General features: G+C 38.6%; 1 protein-coding gene across 2 annotated transcripts in view; it reads left to right on the top strand.

Moving 5' to 3' along the window:
* The first annotated feature begins 571 nt into the window (after positions 1 to 571).
* The window catches only part of ephb1 (EPH receptor B1), a 214,898-nt gene continuing 187,475 nt past the window's right edge, over positions 572 to 27,994 (top strand). For both annotated transcript variants that reach the window (XM_028472190.1, XM_028472189.1), the window contains exon 1: positions 572 to 656. In XM_028472190.1, coding sequence (XP_028327991.1) covers positions 596 to 656 — 61 coding nt within the window. In that variant the 5' untranslated portion in view covers positions 572 to 595. The remainder of the gene's footprint in view (positions 657 to 27,994) is intronic.

The following is a 27,994-nucleotide window of genomic DNA, read 5'->3' as shown; positions in this document are numbered from 1 at the left end:
TAGCATTTCCCGTCCAACATGTGTTCGCTGACCACTGAGCAAACATGAGTTTTAATCCACTGCTTCCCAATGAGGCCGTAGACTTTCCCTGCTGTTTCCATAGCCTGTAGTAACACTTTATGACCGACTGATGGCGTTGTTTTCCTTTAGTGTAGCGGACAGCGTTTCAAATAGGTCAAGGAAAAGTTTTGTGTTTTGACAACGTGAAGTGGGCGGTGCTACTTGTTGGTGATTGGTCAGTGAGTTTGAGCTCCCTGACGGTGATTGGCTCCGGCCTCAGTAATGGGACAGTGAGCGGGCCGTATCGACTCTCCTCTCCTACACACTCACTGCTTCTCTCCGCGCCCCCTCCGGAGCTTCGCACCTCTCGGCCCCCCACACGCTGCACTGCTTTTCCTTCGCTGATTGTCACATATTGTTTACTATGACTTGAGACGTGTCAACAACAGTGGCGACCTGCCGGAGTAGTGCTCTGATCACTGAGGATTCTTCCTGACGCGCACTGTGCGTCTTGGGTTTTTTTTTTTTTTTCCTTTTTTTTTTTTTTTTTTTTTTTTTTAGATAGGGGGAAACAGGCTGTGGAGACCATCCAGCCATGACGGTGGATTTGTTGGCGCTTTTCTGCGTGCTGGTCATCACGTCCTCTGCGATGGAAGGTAAATGAGATACAGATTAAAACACACATGGTGGAGAGAAACAGACGCAGCTGGTCCTGTGCGCACCTCAGGGATGCTGGCTTTATGTGGGCATGGGATACACGTGGATCACAGCTCAGTGCTTTGGTTATCCTTTTTTTTTGTTTGGAAACAGCCCTGCTTTTCACTGTGGAAAAAAAAACATCTAAAAAAAAAAAAACTATTTTATTTCGTCCAACAAGAGATTATTATTATTAGATTTCTTTATTCATTGTTTTTGTAACTACCTGTCAAAGCTTTAGGGATCCTGGCCCTGTTTCCTTCTATTATTATTGACTAATGTCCCTTTGCGTTATATTTATTGTAGGTACAAACTTAAAATAAGCAGTGTCATATATTACAATGCTGGCACTTTTTCCACCCTCTTTTGTCACACTGTCCCTGATTTCTGCCTGCATCCATCTACAATACACCAAGCCCTTCTGCATCCGTCTTTGTCTGCATCCTATAGTAGTCCTTTCTTCTCTTATCATCTGTCCAACCAGTGAAGCCACCAGCTCAGGAGCTAATATCTCCCTACTTTAAAGATGTTTTTCATTTCAGCTGCAGGACCCTGTTGACCCTGGGTTGTTTCCTCAGGTTTGCTCCAGAATGGATCTACGCTGTGTCTTATCCTGTTTTATTGTATAGTCATGGGCTTATCTTGGCCAATAAATAGCATATATGGAAGCACGCCAGCCTCACAGTAGCTAAACCTTTACACTGTAGAATAGTAAATTAGAAACGTGATTACAAGTAGATTTTCGCTTCTCTCTTTAAGGGTTTACAACCCTGCTCCTGCTGCTGGACTACTCCCAGGTCTCCCTGGTGCACTCTATAATTCAGAAGCAGCTTTGTCATCTGAACACAGCTTTGGATACCCTGTGCCCAAATCACTGCCTCCGTGAGGACAGATGCTGTATTTTGAGGTTGAAATGTTTACCCCTTGCATGTCATAGATACAAGCAGTGCACATAAGGGAGGAGAACAATCTGTCTGCTAGAGAAAGGTGGTGGGGCTTTGTACAGTCATAGCAGATGGACAGGGTGGCGGCCACTGGTTACACCCCTAACAAAGAATGAAGTGGCTTTCTTGTTTAAGTTTGCTGAACGCAAAGATGCCCACACATAGGAAGCGCAGAATCATCTATCGTTTGTGAACGGTTGCTATTTATTATTTAATTTGTTTTCACATTACAACCTCCCTTTCTCGTCACATTTAATCTGATTACAACTCCAGATCAGCCAATGATCATATAGTGTTATAGATGTGTCGGTATGCACTCCCACGAATGAATACGTTCACGTCAGAAACGCAATGCATAGCAGATAAACTGTGGAGTAAAAAAAAAATTAAAAAAAATCAAGACAAGACTTTCAGATCCTTAAGCCCAAATAAGACAAAAGTGAAGATCATCATCACCATCATCATCATCATCACCATCATCATCGTCTTGGAGTTCTTTGCAAACTTTCCTCAATCTCTCACTGTTTTGCCTCATCCCTCTGCTTTTACTCTGCTGTTCAAAATCATTCATTTCAAACACACAGGTAGTTGTTGCCCACCGCAGCTGTACTTCTCCTCTACTTACAAAGCCATTGCTTATTTGTGTTAGCCCCTAAACCAATTATACTCAGATAACGCTGCTTATTTAACGGTGTTTGGCTGCGGGGTGGAGGATGGATGGATGGATGGATGGATGGATGGATGGATGGATGGAGAAAAATCAGGATGAATCAGCGACTGAAGATAGACAAGGACTGAGAGAGATTAAAAACAACGAGGGAGACAGATGGATGAAGTTCTGCCATTTAGATAAAATAATGTATGCATGTTTTACTAATGAGTCGTCCAAAGCTATACAAGGCTTAGATTATAACGATTCAGTTTATTATCTGCTGTACATACCTGAGTCATTGTACACATGTATAAAACACAACAACAAACAATGCTTATCTTCAGGATACTGAGACTAGGGGTGTGTATTGCCTGGCATCTGGCGATACGAACACAATATGATACGATATATCCCAATATTAAAGTATATATTTTAATAAAATATATGACTAAGAAACAACTAATCTGTAAATGTGTGCACCTTCATGAGAACATTATTTATCAAATATATTTTATTGGCATATTTTACACTCAAAACATTGGCTTTAACATGCCATGTGCCAACAACTTAAAATAAAAAAATAACATACAATCTGCCTGTGGCTTTTAAACCAACTTTAACTTTAGTGCAACATGACTTTAGTGCAACTTAACTGAGGTATATGCTTAGAACAACAATTAAATGCAGAAAGTTAGTACTTTATTTTTAGATTTTATTGAAAAAAAACACAAGCTGGTCAACATGTCCAGGTTTCAGCACTTCTTTGTAGGGGTGGGAACCTTTGGGTCCCTCACGATACGATATGCGATACAAAGCTCACGATTACGATTATCTCAGGATATGATGATACTGCAATTATCGATATATTGGTCTGAAATCAATCTACAATAATCTATGACAAAAAAAATCTATGACAAAAAAAAGATTAAGTGAAAAAATTAATTTTTTATTTTATATCTCTGAAAGACGATACATTTAAAACGTGTCCTATGAACAGTGACACTATTTCTGTAAATAAGTGTCATCATACCAATGTAAACGAACAAGTATCTCCAATAGTGCTTTCTGTAAATAGAAAATAGGGTCTTTCTTACCAGTGCCAAAATTTCTGTGAAGACCTACCTGCACATTTTAGTGAAAAAGCAGAAAAGGTTTTGAAAATAAGAAAATAAATCTTTAATCCAAAAAATAAATAAATAAAAAAATCGTACTCCTACGTCTTTGTGCAGTTACAATGTCTCCTGCCGTGGAAAAGCCTTTCCTGGTTAATAAAAAAAAAAAAAAAAATATATATATATATATATATATATATATATATTATTATTATTTTTTAATAAAAAAAGAAAATAGATATGGATGCATTTTGAATCGATCCGAGAATCGCGCGATGTATTATCACAGAATCAATTTTTTTCAACACCCCTAACCTTTACAATGACAGAGCATCAGAGGATTGGGTGGGAGCCCTTAGAGACTCCTGAAAATAAATAAAGTTTAAACAGAATTCTTACTGAGTGGAGGTCATTTCCTCGTGCAGTCATAGCTGATTTACATGAAGAAGCTTTTTTATGGCATATCGATTAAAAAGATCAAGGCACAAAGCGTTGATGGTTGGTTTAAGTCTTTTTCTGCTCGTGTTCCTGCCCAAGTGTCTTTGAGCAGGATGTAAAGCAAGGATGACCTTGGGGGTGACCAAGAGCTGACCTTGAATGTAGATTCAGCTTAGGGCCAGGGTTAGGGTTAACCCTTCACCAAACAGAACCTCACCTCTTGCAATGTGGAGAGAAATTCTATTATGACTCAAATGTTTTGCAAATAATCATTAAATTAACAGAATATACTGTTTTATTTATGTTTTATATATAATCATAAACATTAGAGCAGTGTTGCCTAAACTAGAACTCGTGGAACTATTTGTGGGACATAAAAGTAACTAAATGAAATTACAAATAGAGTTTGGTGTTTTCTTGTTCCTTTAGCTGATTTTTTGTCTGTTTCTCTTTCTCTTTCTCTTCTACTCTGTGACCTTAGTGGCAGTCATTTCACCTATCTGTGCCCTGATCGGATAAACTGGCACGTGTACACGAATAGTTCTGGTTTGCCTGTTTTCGGGGGAGCACATTAGTGTCACATTCACTTTGGTTTACCCTCCCTGTATTTGTTATTTAGGTGTGGTGTGATATTATGTTTTGAGAAATACCTTAATAACCCATTAGAAACAGCTGCATGGCTGGGATACTTTCAATGATTTTTAAAAAAAAAATTCAATTGAGACAATCACCAATTTAGCTGCTTATTGTGGTAAGTGTATCGTGAATCTAAAATTGGTCTTCGGCAATGAATGTGCTGTTGTGATCTAAGGTTGTGAAGCTCAGCCCTATAGAGCTTGTGTGAGTTCATGTCTGTCGGCGGTCTTTTCTTTGTCTCTTTTTCCTGTTTTAAGTCCTTTTCAAGGTTTAACTGATGCCTTGTGACTTTGCAAAAGAATCAAATGATGTAAAAGATGAGATGAGACAAGCCCTGCAGGTTATCATTGTTTTTGATATCTCAGTTTGATTCTGAATGAAATAAAAAAAAAGTCTGTTATGCACACTCCATGTTGTCAACTCTAATGACCCTTACATTAGGGCAGTGGTTCCATAATGTCATAACTGGGGGCATGAGAACGGTCTTGCTGAACATAGAACATGAAAAATAGAGTAAAATAATTGTGATTGTAGTGAAAAAAATTCATTCTTCAAAGGGAGGGGAGGCGGAGGCAAAACAGAACATTATTATGACCAAAGGCACTAACACTGACTCAGGCAAACTTGAAGTAAAATCCAATTCTTTTCTTATTTCTTGTGCTGTGTGCCTGTAGGGTCTGTATAGTGCTAAAGTCATTATGAGTGGAACACTCTGTAGACATGGCTTCATCCTGTAATGGGGCTTTTTATTGCACTGTGATAAGACTGCCTGCTGTGAAGACATGTTTTCTATGACATACCTCAGTGTAAACAGATATCGTACATGTGTTGTAGGCTTTTTTCACTTAAGCTAGTACATAATCTGCTCTGCATCAGCGTTGCATTAATGCAGTCTGCATAGTTTTGGTATTGGCTTTTCAAATATTTCTTCCTAAATCCTGGATATAGTGTATTTTATCTCTAAAAATATGTATTTACTTACTCTACCGCTGTGCAGTATGATCTTACTACGTATATATCTCACACTGACAGTTGTCACTTGCAGGCACACACACATGCACACACCTCACAGCTCACCTTACCCTAGAGACATCATAGCCTTGGGATGGCCAGATGGTGGACGCAGGTTGGGAGCTTATGCATGTGCATATTTCTGTACCTCTCGGTGTGAGAATGAGCAGCGTTTGGGGAGAAAAGAGGAATACAGCAGCATGTCTTGTTTGCTTTTTTGTGTGTCCTTTTTCAATTTACCCATAATTCCAGACTAAATCGTGACTTATGTGGTTCATTTTTTCTTTACAACACCGTCTTACAAGGTCTTTTCGGAATGTAACGAAATTTTGCGGCACAAAATTTAGCAAAATAAAAAAAGAACCCTGAGATATAAAATTCTAAGGTGCACAAAATAAAAGCCAGTAAAAGAAGTAGGGGTGTCCCGATTTGATATTGATATCGGATATCGGTCTGATATCAGCCAGAAAACAAATATCGGTTTTTATCGGAGTGCATCTAAAATCTTCGATATAAGTGCTCCGACAATTTTTTGTTGATTTTGTCCCTGCCCTCAGTTGTTCCCACCATATACTGACAGTAAAAAGTGAACTTGAATTGTTGACTTTTGTTCTATGTTTGAGTGACATCACATGATCAAGCCTTTTCTAACATTCCACACTACAAAAAGAGTAGGGATGTCAGAATACAGCTTTTTCACTTCCGATCCGATACCGATATTGCAGCCTTGAGTATTGGACGATACCGATATGGATCCGATGCGATAACAGCACGAATCATACATACTTTTATTGCTTATTTTGTCAGCAACAGTAGGTATGAGAAAAAACCTGACCCATTTATTATTAACCATTTGGTTACATACATTTTAACCTTCAACATAATACCTACAGTGTTCTACAATTGTTGAAAATAAATAAAAAATAAAATATTATATCGGTTATGATATCTGAGATTTTAGATCCAGTCCGATGAAATCCGATATTCGTTTTCTGGCTGATATCGGACCGATATCAGATTTCAAAATCGGAATGGGACACCCCTAAAAAAAGTAATAAAAGTATGTATGATTTGTCCTGATATCGTATCAAATCGAAGTGAAAAAGTCAAATCGGGACGTCCCTAAAAAAAAGTTTTGCAGAGACATATTTCATTACAGTGATTAATAAAGTATTAATTGCTATTAATATATAAACTCATACTGTTGTTACTGTATTTTATATCATGTTTTTGAAAAACAAAAACAAAGTAAAGGTGCTCTAGCAGTCAAGTAAAATTCTCTGCAGAGAATGCTGTGTACACGCCAACATCCTTAGGAGATGCTATCAGTAGTGTTAGGTTCCACTGGTCTCGCGTCATGATTTTTTTTCTTATCAGCGCAGGTGTCTTACTGTGGGACCATGGCTCAGTCCTTATCTGTCCAATCGGAGGGCTTAGCAGGCCTTCTACATCACCCACATATGAAAGATATTAGAGCACTGCAGTGTAAGACTACAGCGAATATGTTCAAGCTCAGACTATTCTGATGATAAAGCCAATTTTTCTGATTAAGTAAACACACATGGGTAGACACATAGACAGGGACCACACAACATTAGCGATAACCATTCAAGCCAAAACTTGTGGCAAAAAGCAATACAAGTAATTGATTGGCTGCAGTGACCCAGCATTCCAGCCACTCAAGGAGGGAAGTGTGAAAAACATACTTTTTCCTCTTTCTGTTTCTATCAACAAGTGTTGTCTCTTCTCCATTATCACCCTTCCTAAAGATTGGGGGACAGTTGTTAAGTCAGCAGGAAGGAGGAGCATTTTCAATATTTGCTGGGTTGAGAAGTGAGAGAAAAATGTATTGATTATGCACTTCTATTTCTCACTCTTCACACAGCTTTGCTTCAGGGGTTGTTACTTCCCCAAAGTCATTTCCACAACCTCTCGTCCTGTCCCCTGGGCTTCTTCAGACTCAGTCCTCTCAGTCCTGGGCCACAAAAGCTTCTTGTTGTCTTAACTTTCTCACTCTCCCTCTGCCAGATTGTTCATCTTAATTAAATTTGAAAGTTGTTGCAAGAGACATCCTCTTCTTACACAAACTCTGTTTTTCAAATCTTTCTTTCAGAATTGTGGTTGCTTCTTTTGAATACTCTTCCCTCCAAACTTTACCATCCTCTTTCCTTCATTCGCCTGTTTCCCCACATTTTCTTGGTTAAAAGCAGATGCGTTAAATCTGTATAAAGCTTCATGGGGTTTACCACAAGGAAGAAAAGTGCAACACGAGCCTCTCTTCCTGAAAGTGTAACAGAACAGCATTGACAGGGAGAGGAAGGGAGTAGAAACTTGTTCAGGTTGTGGAACTGTAGGTACAAAGAGTTTCATTTATGATTGTTATACAGAGATCCATTTTAGAGTGGGATGCCAAATAGTGTTCGATGACTCGTATGCCTTTGTAGCCAACTGGCAACCATTGGCGCTTTGCTTCTGTGACTTGAAGTGTATGGGAACCTTTTTTTTTAACACTGTAATCAAGCTAAATTCTTGCATTTTGCTTTGAATACTTGATCGGCCCATACCAAATTTAGTCATCAAATCTCCTACTTCTTGAGTCTAGGTGCTCAGTAGGTGAAACCGCTTCTGCAGAAGAATTAACAATGTGCTACATTTTTCATTTTTAAGTGTATCAACCACCTAGAGGAGGGTTAATAACTATTTTGTTAATACAAACGGTTGTAAAAGCTGCACTTCTGATTAAATAAAATCCAACTCCACTGGCTGTATCTCATAAGGAGTAATAGATTCCCTCTTTCTATTTCTCTAACACACAATCTGCCCCTAATGCATGGACATTTACAGGTGTATACCCACAGACTATGGCACATTATTTTTGAGTGGCAGTCTTTTTCAAGTTCAGGACATTTGAAAATATGCAAATGTGATGTAGGTCATTTATTCATAAACAGTGGCTACTTGGCCTTCAATGGACTGGCACCCTGTCGAGGGTGTGCCTCCGCCTAACGCCCAATGAGAACTGGAGATAGGCACCAACAGACAGAAAATGAGTGGATGGTTATATCGCAAGAAACTGGCAGAGGTTTAGCTTTGAGTTTATATGTATATATGTGTGTGTGTGTGTTTGAATAAGAAATGAAAAATGTATGTAGAGAAGAGCGAAGAGCCCATCTCGAGCAAAAAAGAAATGCCAGCTTCTAAAAGGAACACTGATGGGCCAATAAGTATTGATGGTGGGAGGATAAATTTGTCCAATGCCAGGGAAGTCTCTGCCTCATCCGTGCTCTCCCCCTCTCTAACTGAATAGGAAAATTGCTTTTTCTGAGGTAATTACCTATTGATCTACAGCGTGCAGGGTAATGGCAAATGAGTGGACAGTATCTCGATGTAGAAGTTGCCAGGCTTGCTGTAACGCAAGTAGCACTAAAAGGGGGGTTTTCTTAAAATAATTGAAAATGCGTTCTTTGGCTTTCACAATCAGTTGTTTGTGTTCTAACACTTTTGAGATATTTTACATGTTTGCGCGAGTAGTACTGTAAGTAGCCTATATGTATTTAATACAGTAATAACTGAATGGTGACACAGAAATTTGCAGACTTCTTCTGAAGTTTTGTATTAGCACAAGAAAGTGCTAATCACAAGACTCCGCTAATCAGAGCATGTCAGGGGGCAGTGTTTTTTATTAGAGATGTCCCGATTCAACTTTCTCATTTCCGATATGATACCGATATTGCAGCCTTACTTATCAGCCGATACCGATATGGATCTGAAATCAGCATGGATCATACATACATTTTTTCCTTTAATAAAAAAATTTTAATTACTTATTTTGTAGTGTGGAATGTTAAAAAAGTCTTGAACAAGTGATGTTACTCAAACAGAGAACAATAGTCAGCAACAGTAGGGATGAGAAATGTATTATTCATTATTAACCAATTGGTTACATGAATTTTAACCTTCAACTTAATATCTACAGTATTCTACAATTGAATAAAAGAAATAAAAAATGAATTGGAAAAAAAAATATATCGGAAATTCAGGAATTTGAATCCGATATTCGTTTCAGGCTGATATCGGACCGATATCCGATATTGATATCGGATCGGGACACCCCTATTTTTTTTATATACTACTCATTTATTAAATTATTTAAACTATTAATCACTTCAGGAAAGTGAAAGCAACTAGGCATCAATGAGGACAATCTTTCACCTTTGTCCAACATCTGCAGGAATGAGTGAAGCGAAAAGAAGTCTTGAATTCCATATCTCGCTCATTGCTCAACCACATACCCATGATAAAAGGAGATTACTGTATTCCCTTGCTTGCATACATAAAGTATATTTCGTTTTTATTTTGACCATATAATCTTAATCCATATCCCCCACCATTCAATTACTTTTTTTTTTTAGAAATTATTTTTAAGCCATGCGATGAACTGGCGCCCAATCGGGGTATTCCCCTGCCTAGCACCCCTTAAGATCCAGATATAGGCACCAGCAGTCCCCCTGTCCCCCCTTGAACAGAAATGACTGGGTCAGAAGATGAAAAAAAAAAATCCTTTTGCCACAATAATCAACAGTTGCACAATTGTGCGCAAAGATGCTGTCGGTTTAGTTGTTCTCCTGTGGTGTGTGTGGCATTGCTTATCTGAGAGCCCAGCCAGAGAATGAGGATTAGGACTCATTTGTGCAGAAGAACAGTGGCAACGGGGGACAAAAAGGCGATACAAGGATCGGCTTCAATCTGCCTTGAATCTTATATGTGCTAATGAGGAATAGATGCTGGTGGCTCTAGCAGATAACCCTTAAGCACTTCCAGCCCTTTATGTTGCATATTTCTTGCTGTGACGTGATGAGGGTCTTCTGCTACAGTATGTGTTAGGGAATTGAGAGTGGCAACTTTTATGAAAGTATATCTAATGAGGAGATTGAAGAACATTTCATACCATTGGTTTTTGGGATGTTTACTGTTAGCATGAGCAGTTTGTTATAAATGCTAGTAAACTTTAATTTATATATTACTTCTTCACTGAGTTGGCTTTGCACTGTCGGTGATATACTCCTATCCCAAATTTTGTCCAAAACAAGATGCACAGGACAGTATATTCCCCCTGCCAGTTGTTTCCTTTCTCTTGTTCCCTATTCTAATGTAGTTTGTCCGCTTCAAAGTCAAGGTTTTTAAAGTGACATGTCTTTGATGTGAGCTTCACCCGCTGTTAGTTACCCACTCAGGAGATTGACACCAATGCCTGGGTGGAACTGTTCCCGTGAGCTTGAGAAATGAATTGCCTGAATATATCGTGCACAGATATGGTTTGCAGCGAGGTAGTTTTTTAATAAAGTGGAATGTGAACCCAACTGAACAGATGTGCTTGTTCTTTTACTGCAGTCATGCTACACTTAGCTGATGACGTGTCAAGATGACAAACGTTCTCTCAAAGCCAAGTTGAATATTGTTGCGCAACAGTTTCTCTAGTGATATAAAACAGTGTCACGTCAATTTTAAAGAAAGTTCATTTGAGATTATTTTCTAAACATGTCAGCGATCTCAGATTTTTTATACATAAGTATTATACTTGGCTTTTTCTTTGACAATCAAGTGTAAGTGAACACTTCAACTAGTGCAAAGAAAAACTGGTATTGAGCAATTACGTGAGCCATTCACAGTTTCACTTTACTGGCCGCGTCTACTTAGACTTCCATGGCTTAATCTTTGAGACAAACAACTGTTAAGCTATGCTAGCAACGTAAAACAGTTGATCGCTAATAGCTGTAAACTAACAAGCTTCATGCCTGTTCAGCTGATGGAGGAGATAAAGGAGTTGCGAGTCCAGAATGTAAAGAAGGAAAACGAGATAACTTACCTAGAGAGCCGAGTGGAGGAGCTGGAACAGTACAGCAGAATGAATGATGTTATCATCAATGGGAGCCATGTAAAACCCCAGTCCTTTGTCAGAGCGTAGCGAAGGACAGAGAATGCTGAAGCTAGATATCAGGGTGTCGCTGAGACCAAGCGGCTGTCATCATAGGGTTTGTCAACAGAAAACTTAAGATAAAATTGCTTAAACTAAAAGGCTCCAATGTTTTCATGAATGAGCATTGGGCAGTGGAGGGAATGCTGCTTCACAGCTGTTGCAGAGTTTGGGGAATGCTACATCACTCGTGGGCTTGAAGGTGGTCATGGATAGCCAGTGAACAAGTTGGGGGAACCGCTAGGTCAGACGGACCATCTCTGTCGTACCACTGAGACCGTCTGCCCCACAAAAGAGCCAACAAAGCCGCCAGGCACAAACAATGCTGCTGGGTAATAACAGTATTCATTCACTGACATCACGGCCAAGATTGCAGAACAGTGGAGGGTATGCAGTAAATGCTAGTGTTGTGTTCAAGACCACACTATCTGAGACCAAGACTTGCCCGAGACCAGAATGCATCGAGACTAAGACAAGACCAAGACTTTCGGGAGCTGAGACCGAGTCAAGACCAAGACCATAAACATTTTTTTTTTCAATTTAAAAATATATATAAATAAATAAAACTATGACAAGGTTCGACAGTTAAATAACATTCTCTCTTTAATTTTAGTTTATTTTAAATACATTTGACGGACAAAAAAGGTGCCTGCAAAAAATTAACTAAAATATTAAAACTACTACTGCTACTGATAAATTCACAGTTATTCTACATATTTGAAAACAAGATTTTTATGTCAGCTGAATGTACAGCAAGTGTTTAAAAGCATTTATGCCAAGAAATAATGATTCTTGATTCTGATTCTTTGAGTTTTGCAGGTCAACAGGTCACAGATTTTACAAGATAATTTTTTAGTTTGAAAAAGCCTTTACACAGGTTATTTTTATTAATTCACTTAGTTGATATAGTTTAATTTGGTTACTGTAATGTAACTAGGATATTCAATTAACAAAGGTTTCCAGCTGTAACTGTAAAAGTGACACTTTCTGAAATAAAACTACAAACAAGTTGTCATCAGTCTAAAAAACATAGAGCTACAGGTAGATGTGAAACTAAATAAAACAAACTCAAACCCTGGAACAGTCATGTGACAAATCAATCAATAGTTCTTGTTGAGAAAGATTGTTATTATTATGGATACAGTGGAAACAGAAACTATAAAAATTAATTATATTGTGAACCTGTTTATATTGTAGGGAACATATTATATAGATAAATGTAATTGTAGTCTGTAGCCACAAAAAACACCACTTTAAAACGATAATAGACTAACATAAGACATTATACGGGGTGGATTAAAGAATGAATAAAATATTGTTTTATCCCGTTCTTCTCCGTGTTATTATCACATTATAAAAAAGTTTAAAAATAGCAGGAATTAGTGCTGGTCTTGAACGGTCTTGAGAGAAAATCCCGAGACAAGACCGAGTCAAAATGCTTCAGAGTCCGAGACCTTTAAAATTTGGTCTCGAGACCAAGACCGGTCTTGACTACCACAACACTAGTAAATGCAAAGTAAATTTAAAAATGGGAAGTTTGAACTCTTCATGGTTGCTCTCGTGGCATTTTCAATGGAATGTGTCATTTTGCTTATTTTGCCTAACATTGGTTCTAAGTGACCTTACTTTTGTGAGCCACCGTTTATTGAAGCCTCTTCATCTTTACCTGTTTAACACAAACTTAAGCAGGCAGGCACATATTTGTAGTGCTCTTTTCTTTTGATTGTTATAACTTTTGACAAGGTCACTGTGTGAGTCTGTGCATGCCAATGCGTGTGTTAGTGTTGGTACGTTGAAGAATGTCTAAAAGACTCACTCTAAAAGCCCTGTTTGGTACCTGTCGATAACGAGCCAAAATGTATATTTTTTTCCTGTTGTTATTGAAGGCTGACATTGAAGCGGCGACTTTTAGAGGCTCCTGCGTTTCTGCACACGCTTCCAATCATTTTAAAACTTAGAGAATGCTTTGAAATCCTATTTCTTCTTTTGATAAGCATCACTCAGCACCTTCTAAAAGGAAAAACAGGATGAATGGTTTGAAGGTGCAGGATAGGGTTGTTCATAGTTTATTCATATGCTTTCAACTCACTGACTCACTCATGCTCTGCACCCCTAAAGGGACCACTGCAATACAACACCATCCAACCCAATGTTAGACACCACTTTTTCTGCTCTTTCATCATTGTCCTATGCCAGGTGTTTTTTGACCTTCCTCTATTCATTTATTAAGTGGTGTCCATCACACGGCAACTTAGGGTATCCCGTCATTAATAGTAGGACCTTCAATTTTACATTTAACCCGTTAAACAAAGAAATTATGGTGAAAATGCATGATATTCTAATTCTCCTTAAATATATATATTCCATCCCATATAGCTATTTCCATTTCAGGAAGTTGATGTACTGATTTTCCTCCGTTTACTCTAAACACTCTCTAAAATCTGAGGCCCTACTATTGCAAATCCATCTTGTTTTGCCTGATAAACAGTATTTGATCGAGAATTATTCTGAATGTTCTGGAGTTACTCGAGTCTTGGCTGAGATTGAGAATTTACCTGTTAGTCAGGGTCAACGTCAGGTATGGCCTCCTTGTCTTGGAACCCAAGCTGCTTGAGGTCCAGTGTGAAATATCCACAGCCAGTCATGATTTGGGGTGCAATGTTCTGTTCTGTTCCTCATCCATCTTCCTCCAAACCCTTGGACCTTGATTCCTGAATGAAAGGCACACTTTACTTTCATAAGAAAAGAGGACTTTGGACCACTGGCCAACAGTCCAGTCCTTCCTCTCCTTTTTTTGTTGCAAAAACTGAGAAGTAAATGGCGATTTCTTCACAGTATTTAAATTTTGAATTCCTGTTTTCGTGGGTTTTATGAGCTGGAAGCCCAAATTATGTAAAAATAAACAAATAATTACTTGAAATCGTTTAAATTGTGGGCCCTGAATCTATAATCTATGAATGTTTAACTTTTTGAATGGAATTATGGAAATTAAACAACTTTTCCATGACATTCACATTTTTTGGAAAGGGTCTGTAGCTCAGAAAACTACTTTCAAGGTGTTTTTTTTGGCTACATGTGCACATCTTTTGTTTACTTGTTGCAAAAAAACTGTATATTTTAAGCATAATTTCACATTAATAAAGCCCAATTCCATATACTTTTCATGTTTCAAAATTCATATTATATAGAGCTGTACATAGTTGTATTTCTATTACTATAGTCTTGGCTGAAGAAACTATACACTAGTCTAGATGATTATTATACATAATTCTATGTTATACATACAGTGATGTTTTGTCTTATTACTGTGCACTTTTATTTTCATTTCATTTTTCTATACTTAACTTACAAATATAGAGCAGCTCACTAGTGTATTGAGTGTAAAAATGGCTGGTAGTGCACCTTCACATTATGCTGTGTGTAGCTCAGGTCATTAGTATGGGTGACCATTTCTATGCAAACAGCTCCTGATTGCTTTGCCTTTCACATTGTAGTGACATCAGCACATTGCTAATTGACAGATAATTGCCAATAATCGTAAGATGGATTGGTATGAGAGCAATTAACGACACATACTGCAGAACTTTAGTTCCTTAAGGACATTTAAAATAATTGTTTTGTACTTGTTTTGCAGATTAACTCAAGAAGCTTTTCCAGGGAGAATAAAACCCAGTTTAGGACGTTGCCTTTGCACCTTCCACTGCAATGTTGGCTGCTGCCTCTGTGAGAGATAAAAGCCTAGTGCTTGTAATGAGATCCTGTCTGTTGGGAAAAGATGGAGGAAATCGCTGTGAGCAGGAATGCGCTTGACTTGTTCGTTTGGGTCAGTGGAGGAAGTGCTGATGTGTGTTTGTGTGTTTGTGTCAGTGTGTTGTTGTCCCAAAGTGTGTTTTCGCAGCAATAAAAGACAGAAATGTGATATGACTATTCCCTCCATTCGTCTACGAGAGTACCTGAAAATACCCCTGAACGAGCTCCAATTATTTTAGCCCCCTCAACATTGCAGCTGATGACAGGCTAACTTTGAGGGGAAATAACCCCGAATGGGCTTGAATAATAGCAGAACATTTTGGAAGAGGGAATTTTTCTTTTTTTTTTTCCATCATCCAATTGCAAAGCTTGTTATGTAGTATTTGCGTACGTGAGTGAGGTATGTAGCTGACATGCTGACCTTCTTTGCTGTGCATGCATTAGATTCTGCGATGAGATAGAGGTGTGAACTAGAGCTTTACCCGGCCTGTCAATCAGATGAAGAGATCATTAGAGGTGTTGCACTCCAATCCCTCATCTCTCTAATCAGCTGTCATACAAACAACAGAAACATATCCATTTTTCTGTTTCTTCAAATGAAAGCTCAAGAACTGCAGTTGAAAAACACAAAGGAATTAAAACACAGAATACAGAAATACAAAATTTGGATTCAGAGTGGTTTACATGTCAATGTCAACTGCGCTCAGTTGTTGTTTTTATTCTGACAAATAATGCTGTTCATGGCACTTCATGACTTCATGTTGGATCTACACTACTCTCAAACAGGAAAGGTATGGCAATTATCAGCACATTTGCTGGGGACGGCATGTAACCAAAGACCTGTCACCTCTGCTTCACAGCTCTGTCTTTGAAGACATATTAGTGTAGTGTAGTGTGTCTGTGTGCATACATGTGTGTAACCCTCCTTTGAGGGAGGAGAAAAAAGCCATATCCTGTCACCTGCTTCACAGCAGGTGGGACGACCTCCTTACTGTGACAATGTGTGTGTGCCTGGAAGCAGGCGCAGGGCAGAGTGAAGCGATTGGCATTGCATGTGATCAGAGCCAGAGTAGCATTTACACGCATGCGGTTACTTGTAATCAATGTTATCCTGGATCCCTTTGGGAAGACTAATGTATTCCAAAATGCTAATGAATTTCAGTGCCAAACCCCTAAGTTGTATCATCTGAGTAAGTGAGTAATGGTGCACAAAGTGACAATGAATAGAAAATCTGTTTGAAGAATGTCACATGGTATCTTGGGGAAATGTATTCCCGCACAGGGATGCAGGGACTTGGTTAGACTTGTGAGCCGTTTTAATAGCAGTGAATTAGGGCTGGGCGGTATGCCCGCTTCATACCGAATACCGGTATATATTTTTTCGTTATGATAAGAATTTTTAATATACTGCCTTGGGCTGGGCGATTTTGCAAAAAAAAAAAACAAAAATTCAAGTTTCGATTTGATTTTTCGATTTTTATTTTTCAATGCATTAAAAATGACCACAGGCATCAGATATATTGTCAGAAGTGCAACTTTAAAAAATGCATAGAACAATCCCAAAATAAAAAGTAAATGAGTCTCTGTCATTCAAATAATCTCATAAAAAAAAACACAAATATGACGAGAGCTACGTGCTTTGTGCTAGCCAAACGTGCTATCAAGACCATGATGTCCTTTGCCACCCTGTAGGGCCCTACTTATGTAAAAATGAAGAAAAAAGGAGAAAAACACAGAAAAAAGACTTTGCGTGGAGATCGATTAAAGGTGCAGTCAGCAGCTCTTATAAAAGTGACTTTTTGTCATATTTGCTAAAGCTGTCACTATGTAAGGACAGCTTTACATCAAAGTAGTAGTTTCCTGCAAGCTTTGGCAGATTGCCAGAATGCACCACAACCGAGCAAAAAGAACCAATCAGAGCCAGGAATGTGTTTGATGGACTGTCTGACAGCTGTTGCTCACAGTCCCCGCCCCTCTTTTTTACAGGGTATGGTCTGGAGGAGTAGAACATGGAATTAGTGACTTTTCTGCTGAAAATGTAATTACTGCTGCTTGATTTACATTATGTTTGATTTGTAATTGTTACACTAGAACTCTGTGGTGCATGTGTTGTTCATGTGCGCGCAGCAGCCTCTGTGTGGGCTGCTGTAAGTGACACTGTGTTGTTGCTGCTGTTGCTGAGGTGTGTGCGCATAGAGAGAGAGAAGCGCTGCAGTAATATGCTTTTAACAGTGCATGTTATTTTACTGTGATGTTGCTGTCGGACTAACGTTAGCTTGTTAACTCCTCTGAGGGAGGGACTTTGGTTAGTTTTGAGGCAGGGCAAGAGAGCAGCGGGGAGGGAGGGGGAGAGGTGAATCCGAAAGTCACGGACTGCACCTTTAAAGACTCTAAAATTCACCCAAACATTACAGAGTTCTGTGCATCCTCAGAACGACAACCTTCTCATTAAAGTTGTAGCGAGTCGTGTTTCACGGTTTCAGGGTGAAGAATATGTTGTATTATTGGTATATGGTAAATGTTCAGTAGATTTATTTTTTAAAAATGATGAAAATACTAGTAGGCTAATTATTTAACTACATCAAGTGATAATTCTGAATAAGATATTTTCTTGTGTGCTTACAGATTATTATTATTTGTTTTTATTACCGTATATATTATTCCTCAACAGCATTGATAAAATTGAGAGACATATTTCATTGTAGGGCTACTTTGTATATGACATTATATTATGATGTTTATTAAGAGTACAGGAGTAGGGGGTACATGGCTTCAGGTTAAATGTTTGAAGGGGTACGGGACTGTGAAAAGTTTGGGAACCATTGGTGGAGGACTAATGTGTTAGAAAACAGTCATATAGTCCATTGATCCAAATGGGAAATAGATACAGTTTGTGCTTCAGGTTCACACGCAGACAAGGAGCCCATTGTTTATTTCTACATTTAAATAATTCTCTATGTTCTTTCATGTCCTAAAAGAGAGCAGATATATTTACATTTTACATGTTACATATATGTTCAATTAATGTAGTAATATATACAACAAAACGTCAACTTTCCAAGTCAGAGCCGTACTCTGCAATCATATCACTATAAACAAAGTCAACAATATCCCTTTTTCGCTGTTTCATGTTTCACTATATAGTGGCCCCCGCATCCTGTTAATGGACACTTATTTGAAGTCAAAGAAACATATTTGTCAGACACGAGGCTGAAGTAGACTGTAGTGTGCTAATGTGCTTAGTAACAGAGTTGAATCGCAGCTCTAAAAGTAGATAATTTGTGCGAAATGAATAAAGCCAGAGTCAGCTGTGTACTTGTGAGTCTATCCAATAATTGTGGCTGCTGTACTTGATTGTGTACCTGCCTGGCCCTCGGGAAAAAGTGGCTATTTGGATATGAAATAAGCTATATGTAATGCCAGATTCCCTGCTTCCTTTCCCTTTAGACTAGTCCCATTACTAGATCTCACATTAATGGTAATGAGAAAAGGGAATCTGTTGCTGGATCAAGCAAAAGCTTAATGTGTTTTGGAAGAAAATAGAACAACATATTTTTTATTTTATTCTAATTTGACACATTTTTTGTTTTAATAATGTTCTATATATATATATATATATATATATATATATATATATATATATATATATATTTTACTGCCAGTGCTTTGATTCAGAACACACAGTAGCAGAGATGATGATTTTTTTGTCTTATTTGTGGAAATACTTGAATTAAAATTTGGTGATGTCATTGGTGATTGAAGTTCTACAGGGTTTTTAAGTGCCTCAAACGATTTTGGAGATGTGATTATGATCTTTGCTTGTACAGTAATCAGGATGTGATCAGTCTCGCACTAAACTAAAGATTGATCATGAATCTACGTGGGTCACTGGATAGATGCAGGATTAAAAGGAACCCCATGTGACTTGCGCCTTATTAAAGAGAAGTTAATGAGTTACTCTGTCTGTCTCTCTCATTTCTTTCCATCTCTTCCCCATCCATTTTCTCTAATGTCCTTCTTGCTGTTGCTCAAACAGCATTGATGCCTCCAGCAGTGCTGTCTTGCTACTCTAAGTTAATTTGAAAACTAAACCGTTGCAGATTTGGCAGTAAAAACATTGAGTTGTTTGGTTACATTACATCCCGATATCCACTGCGCTATTTCTTCAGCCTTGTGGTCTGCCACTCTCATCATTCTGCACACTTCAGAAGAGTTTTCCTTTCATCTAATTTCTGTTCTTTACAATTTAGGCTGATCCATCTGGCAAATACTGATCATAGATGTTCAGTAGTGTCCGAGTGCTGCTGCTGCTGTGTGAGAATGTTTGTCTCTTTGTATTTTCTGATGTTCAGCTCGTCTAACAAGTACAGATTCTCATGACAATGATTGGTGATTGCAGTGATGCTAATATTGTCCTGCAATGACTTGTTCCTTATGTTGTTGTTGTTGTGGTATTATACAAAGCTTCCTTTCAGCTTGTTATTATGAGCTGCGCTTTGTCATGTAGACTTCATTTACTTCCTTTATTGTCAAGTCTGTCAAAGTTGTTGAAGAGCTCGCAATGTGTGCAAACTCTAAAAAAATTAAAAACAGATACTATTTCGAGGGAAAAGAGAAGTCTGCCGTTAAGGTGAAGAAGCCTGAAGTAGTTGATAAGGACAGGGACTCACGAGCCAAGTTGGCGTGGTCTCTCCTGAGGGTGCAACCTGTAACCTGACATGCTATCAAAATAACGTTCCACTGCTGTAGCGTCATTGTGTTTGTCCTACTGCAGATGCAGGGAAGGGAAAGCAGCATGAATGAGCACATAGTGCTTTGTCAGTGATTGAAGATATTACACAGAACAAGCACGCATGCAGAGTGAATCACATTATGGTGACCATTAGAACTGTGCTGTGGTCAAGATTCCACAGAAACACAAGTATTTTCAGGTAGCTTAGAGAAGCAAACATATGTCCTAAAAGGCTAAATTTAATCAGTTTTGGAGAGTACCTGTTGATAAACGAGCGAGTGTAGACATATGCATGTAGAATGGACTAGACAAATCGTAAGGAATGTATGATTATTTTTTGATCCCGCAAAAGCAGCAAAAAAGGATCCCATCTTCCCAATGTCTTTGCAAAAGTATTCCTGCTGATGCTAACTTGGTTTCATGAGATGCACATGTGTTTCTGCTGCTATTGATACATTTAAATTGGAGTTGCAATCGCAATTAGCTGACGCTTTTATCCAAAGCGACGCACAACACGAGCAATTAGGGTTATGGGAATTGCTCAATATCCCACAGTGATGACCCAGGTCGGCTTCAAGCTGGTGACCCTTTGATTACAAGCCTTACTTCCTTAACCACCACCAGCTTTCTAAGGTGTAGGATAGTTAACGAAATTATCTCATAGTTGAAATAATGTCTTATTTAGTCAAGTAAATTTAGGGTGATTTCACCTCTTTGGTCTGCACCATGCTTCATTTCCTCAGATAGTTCAGTCCCTTTGTGGTGGTGTGAAAGCTCAGTCCAAGTCTGGTGCGGACCAAACAGGCGAAGTCTGGTCCTCTGTAAAGTGTGGGTCTCGGTTCGCCTCAAGTGATGTATGGTGCGGTTTTTACAATGTGAAAGCAAACCCAGATCAAATACAGGACATGACGTTGAAATGCAATTGTGACAAAGCCACTCCGGCGGCACTCAGTAATGGCACAAACTATTGTTGCGGCAACAGGCACGCAAACCCATGAATGCACACACTCACATACCAAGTGTTCCTGCGTCCTGCAGGCAACACAAAAACATACAAGTCACAAATATTACCACGCTCCCTTCTGAATTAATCACACATCATTCATTTATTTCACTTCTCTCTCTTGACCAAACTGTTAACAGAGTCCGTCATGGATGCATACTTGACTGCTCTATGTTTCATCTGCGCATACATTCTCACATCTTCACACATGATACAACCTTACCGATGTAAGTTGTTTATAAGTTTGGTGCGCTTGGCAAAGAACATGTTTGAAAGTGGACCAGACCAAATTAATATGCAACAATGTTGCAGATTCACCGCCTGAACCCCACTAAGTCCACCGGACTATACATGTGAAAGCACCTTAAAACTAATTCTGAATACTTAAGACTAATACTGCTAAATTTAGATTATATCAAACAAATACATCTATTTGAATGACCGCCGATCCTTCCCTTTTTTATTGCTGCATAATGTAGTTAAAAACCCAGTGTACTCTTCATCATCAGATACTGTTTCAGTTTTGTACTGAACGCTTTTCCTCTTTCTCCGGCTGACTGTAGCCATCTGGGCTTTGATCCAGTGGAAACACTCTGACAAGTGTGTTTTTGGGGCCATTGGAAGCGAGTTGACATTGCTTTTCAAATGCATTGTGCGAACATGCAGGGGGACAATTCCTGTAGTCTGTCTTTAGAAGATGATCAACTGTCTACACCGCCGGTGGAGTGTAATGTGAGCGACACTGTGTCCTGGAGAGCACACGCTGACACGTCTTTGGCTGAAAGCCAAATCTGTCCTGATTTATACCATGAGGCCGCCTTAAAGAAAGCCCACTCAGTCACGCTGATATCACAGAAGATGTATTGTTCAGCGTAGCAATGCATCAAAAAGCAATCAGTCATAGACGCACATACAAGCATACAATAAAACTTGTATGATGACCGGTATAAATATTCCCAGTCACAAGTTATGGCTTCTCACGCTTGACAAGTGTAAATTTCCCCCGCACATGGATACAGATATCAGCTGCCTGTGCTGGCAGGTATTTTGTAGCCATTATTGAGTATAAAATGAGTCTGCTTGCCAGCTTTGACTGCATGTTAAACATTGAGTGAAGCCTCTTTATGTTACCCTGCTTTTTGGCCAATCACACCGCTGTGGGCCCAGTGATTTAAAAGTAGCTAAAGAAAAGAGTGTGGAGGAAATTTAAATGAAGGTAGAGTTGAAGGAGTGTTTAGGTTTTAATAGTCAAAGGGAGACATAGAACATTTTGATAAAGCAGAAGGGCAAGAAACAAGTTCTAGAAGGTAAATGTGATATGAGAGGTAAACTGGTAGCCTGAGCTGGTCATTTAACAGAGGAGATGAAGTCATTTTTATTGAATAACGATAATGGAAGCAGGGGAGGACGTGAGACTTGAAAGGTTCCTCACTCAGTACATCATGATAACCCTTTAAAATGAAAAATGAAGAGTAACCCTCCACTATGTATGACTGAGCTAGACTTCTTCCTCAAGCTACATCCACAGGTTTGTCATATTTGACAGGTGCAGTAATTGTTAATGGCAGGAAAAGCAGTCGCATCGACATTAGCTGGAACTCTGCTTGATGGGTTTCAACAAAATAAGGGTATAAAGTAGCTCTTAACCTATGATTTTTCTAAAAAGAAAATGCATCCATTTGAACGCAAAGCTGTGCATGAGTCACACTTAGCTGAAATTGCTTTCCTGCAAACTCGGTTCATACCCAACTAATTTCTGCTGCTCTGCTCTTTTACTGCGCTTTTAAACTTGCCCACAGACTCATGTGAGCAAAATGTGAACATCCTAATTAGTAGTGAGGTTGACAGAGAGGAAGAGCACTTTGCTGGGGCCATCTGGTTGAGCCTGGTTGTCTGATCTCCAGCGTTCTGCTTTCTAAAATGTTGGACACTAAGAGACTGAATGGCAGGATAAAACCTGTTGATCCCAGTGACACTTCCCATACCCATCACATTGCTACTACCATTATTGGTAACACTGTGTTTCTTGCAAACAACTTCACAACCAGTTGTTCTTTGTATTCTTTGTTATCACAAGCAGGAAAATTAATTATTATTGATACAGCAACAGCAGCCTCCTACACATAAATCTCTCCATTATCTAAAGTGTTCGTTTGATGCTACAGTTCATTTCCTGTGGACATTGGAGGACATACGGGCTCCCCATGTATCCTGTTTGGACATTTATTTTTACTTCTGTTGGCGCTGCACAATATTGGAAAAAACTGGAACAGGAATTTTCACCATATGAGTCTAATTCAATCTTTACGTTATGCTGCACTGCTGCTAGGGCTGAGCGATTAATTGCATTTGCGATATTATCACGATATCATAAAACACGATTTTCTAATTGCAAAGGCTGCAATTTTTAATTTTTAATTAAATTTTGTATTGATTTTTTTTTTTAATTAAATGTTTATTTTATTTTTTTTCCTTGTCCTATCTTGTGCTGTCCTGTTAAGTTCAGAGTGTGTTTAAGAAGTGCAGTCCACATGTTTCATGAAAGTTGAAGTTAGTTAGATATGTTGAAGAGCTAAAGCCACAGATTTGTTTGCTTTATTGTTGTAATTTGTGCTTTAGAATTTATATTTATTTAAAGTTTAAATAAATCTGAAATTATTTGTTTCAGATTAATTTATTGCCTGTGTTCTATTGAAAAATACATGACAAGAGGCACTTAAAATATAATTGCGTATTAAATCGCAATCGCAATATTGAGGAAAAAAAATCGCAATTAGATTATTTTCCAAAATTGTTCAGCTCTAACTGCTGCTATCTTGTGGGACTATTAACCTGCACTGATCTCTCTATCCGTCCAGTGTCACTAGCATTACTCTTTCCACAATTTCTGTCATTCCACCAGGGATGATGGTCGGTACATAGTTCTGCCTCTTGATATCTGCTTTTACTGGACAAATATGTGCAATAACAGCAAGATCCGCAATGTGACTATTGCGCAAATGCATATTGCGATGACTATGCTGAAACAATACATTGTGCAGCTTTAGTTAGCACATATAACATAAACATGTCCTTTAGAACTAGTTATATTTCCAAAACAAAAGCTACATAGTACTTTCACCTACTGTATATAGGCTACTTGTGGTGAATGTAGTTCTGATTTCATATTCATTAACTTATATAAGACGCAACAGTAGCTGCGTTCCCTTTACCCTTGCAAAATCTAAATAGCCCAATAAACACTGGTAATGGAAACACCAGAAATTTTGAAAAAAAAACTTTCAAATAATGCTGAAAAGTTTACGCTTTATGAGGAGGAATTTCAGACGTTTATATCGTAAAAGCGCTTTTTCCACAAATACGCTTCACAGAACATGATGTACATGGTCACATGATGTGAGGTACCTGGTCACATGGCCATTTGTCTGAGAGAAAACACGAGTGTAAACAGAAGAGGAGACCGGGACATTTTTTAGCATTGTACTTTAAAATGATTACTGCCACATTAAACGTGAAACAATAAAGGAATACAAAGTGTTATAAGGAGGTTTGGAGCGTCTGTCTTTCTGCAGCGAAGTCTTGCAGGATGAGTTTTCATGGGAGTTACTGGGCTCCTGCCCAAAACATTGTTCAAAGCGTAATTATACTTTGTCGACATTTAGAATCATCGCCTTCATTTTGCGTAAATCTGTAATGGAAACCCAGCCACTTATTGTGCTTTTAAAAAAGTCTTGTTTCACACCAAGCAATAGCAAATCATACAAAGGAGTCCATTTAAGTAGTCTGATAATCTATTTTGAGAATTGCTATCATTACTGCTATGAAACATCTGTAGACCATTTGAGTAATACTATTTAAGAGTTTTACTTATAGCACAGGGGTTGACAAACCCTTATATTAAAGGCCTAGAGAGAAGTAGTGTTAGTCACAAAAAGGTTTTTTAGTTTTGGTCCGGCCCCTTGTCCCCCTTTAAAATATTTCTTTACAACCTCAGCACCCACTGTCAGCCCCCTTGATAACAAAGAACACACCTGCATTGCTCAAATCCCCCACTGACAGATCCAAAGCTACAAGGTAAGCATTGCCAAATGCCTAGAATTGACCGGATTACAAACCCCCAGGCACACGTACCCACACATGATCGCTTTCCAAACCTTAACTCTATGGAGGAATTCACCTGTGTCTCTAATCTGGTACAACCTTTTTTATCAGCAATTGTTTGAGGTAACAATTAGTTGTCATTGGCACGTGTTCAAGTTCCAAACTAAGAAGTCCAAGCCTCAACCTTGAAACTTTCACCTCGCCACTGGCATTGAGGACGTTTGGCTTTTAGAACTAGATGCTCCAATGTTCTGTAAAATGCGAGTATCGAATGAAGCCCGACATGACAAAGTAAATCAATGTTACATTCCTTTGATCTTCAGACATTCACTTGGAGTAGGAAGACGTTTATGCATATTTTACTGTATAAACTGAGGAAGACTGACACGGAGAAAGGCCACGCCTTGAACTATAACAGTGTTAGTGCAAAGATGATATATGGCTCTATGTAGAGATAAGTTTGAATATAACTATTACTCCTCTACGACCCCTGGACACATCACAAGTGTCTTGGGAGTCACTGGAGCACCTGTGTCCTATCTCTGTGACAACTGGGCTTGAGGCATTTGGTTGAAGGAGTATCAAGTTTTCTCATCAACTATTACACATGCACGCACCTGCAAAGCAAGGTCTTCAAGGCTGAATAAATCACGCAGCACGGAGTTGGGACTGTGAGCCTCTGATGAGATATAAAGCCTACAGAAATAGGTTAATGTAGAAACCATTCCTCTTTGCCAGCACCACAGGTAATGGCTTTCAGTTGTCTGGGTGCTTCTGTGGCCTTCTATGTGTTAGCAGGTTTGTCTTTGTTATCTTACAACTGTTATCTGTTCTTCACCAATTCCAACCTTCTGAGTAGTTGGCCCCTGTACTGTTTGCTGCTGTTTTCTAATACATGCTTGGTAATATTGTGAAGGATTTGCGATGCATGCATCACAGCCCATTTATGACTCTCAGTTGTTTCAGGCTTACTGTGTTGATTTTAAAATGAAGGCAAGACCGATGTAGGGAGGCAGGGTATTTCAGCAGAGCAGTGTGGACAGAAGAGAGGTTAGATTTAATTTAAAATGAGCTCAGTGAGGTTATAATATGAGCTGAGTTGAACACGGATTTATTACATGTGGCAATGCTGGATTTTAATTTAGCTATTTTACAGAATCTTAATACATGTGCTCCAAATAAATACCAGAAAAAAAAAAAACGTTTTTCTTAGTTTGGGTCCAGGCGGTGCCAGAGACACTTTGACAATGACTCAGCGGTGGTTTTAAATATAGCATGTCTTCAGTTAATAAGCTTATAATATACAGTATTTAATTTCCCTTTTAGGATTTCTAAAAATAAATGTTTTTCTTTATACCTTACATGCTGGCCTATTTCAGTCTTTGACAAGGTTACATTTAAAACTAAATTTAGATTTACAAGGGAAAACATCGAGGCCGGGACATTCTTCCATTTAATGTTTGTCAAGGAGCCACAAACTGAGCAACAATAGGGTAATTATTGTCATACAATCAGCCATGTATGAACCTGGCAATAAATGTTAAATATGCTTTGCTCTGTTTTGAACTGTTATATGCACAATGCAAAACCCACCATTTGCTGTGTGCCATGTGTGCAGGCCCTCTGATTCCATCTGTGCATTCGTTGTTAGTCTATACCACATACTCTAGGTTACAGATAGGTAACCAGCCACACAAGCTCATTTCACTGAGTGGTGTGGCAAAAGCTGTCCACTTGGGTTGGAATTTAAACATGCATACACACTCGATTTTACAAACTGCTGATTGTCTGTTGATCATTTTTACACTGGCAATACAAGCTTATACTTGTGTATCAGGATCTTTTTTGATACAATTCCTTTTGGGTCATTCATAATATCACAACCTCAGGCTACGTCTACAAAGAGATATGTTACAGTTTTGTGCTTCTTAAAGTTTTCCTACAGCCTTCATTTTAGGAGATAACCCCAAACATTCAAAGTGCCATGGGAAATATTTGTGGTGCTGCAGGGTTGTCACTGGAAAAGAATCATAATAAATGTGCTCATTGTACTCATAGGGGCAAATTCACTAAAGATTTAGGGGTATTAAAACATGTGCAAACGTCACTCCATCACTACTAAAGGGTACAACTTCAATCTATTTAGCGCATTTCCCTCTGATGAATATGTAAAGTAGGCTGATCTCATAAGGGGTGCAAAAAATGGGAGGAGGAAATGCAAATAAATTAATGCAGTGGGGGCAATGCAATTCAGGAACTGTTTGCGGCGACTGTTTTAATGCGTCGAAAATAGTACGACCCACATTCAGGTGCAGACTCACACACACAGATCATTGCTGCACTGAATGTTGACACAAAACACAGCAGAGATGAAAAAAAAGTCTAGTATAAGAAAATACTTTAAATAAAACAATAGTCACTAACAGCCAATAAATATGAAAACCAGAGTGAAGGGTGTGAGGGAGAGGAAAAGCTGGACACCCGCGGCGGTGCGTGTGGAGTCCAGTGGCTGCGATGCAGAGAGAATGCTGTGCACGGATGGATGTCACTCCAGACGATCCAGTGAGCTCCAGTATCTTCAAACACTCTCTGAACTTAACAGGACAGCCTATAAATAAATAAAATAACCAGATATAAAAAATTAAGAATAAAGCTTACTAATATCCAGTCAGTAACATCACACATACTAAAGTGCAGGAAAAGTAAGAACTAATATCTGCTTTAACCAATTGGACTTTTTTTTAGGTAAATCGACCAACGACCTTTGACAGCATGTGCAGACAAAGAAAAAAAAATGCAGCCTTTGCGATTAGAAAATTGCATTGTATGATATTGCGATAATAACGCAAATGCAATTAATCATTCAGCCTTATTTAACATCTGTGTCCAATATCAGTTTTTCAAACTAAATCGACTACTTTTATCAGAAATATTTGTCGGCTCCT

This window comes from Gouania willdenowi, chromosome 17 (genome assembly GCF_900634775.1).
Source record: "Gouania willdenowi chromosome 17, fGouWil2.1, whole genome shotgun sequence".
NCBI lineage: Eukaryota > Metazoa > Chordata > Actinopteri > Blenniiformes > Gobiesocidae > Gouania > Gouania willdenowi.
Note: the sequence above shows the minus strand (reverse complement) of the source record. Positions and strands in the feature narration are given on the sequence as shown.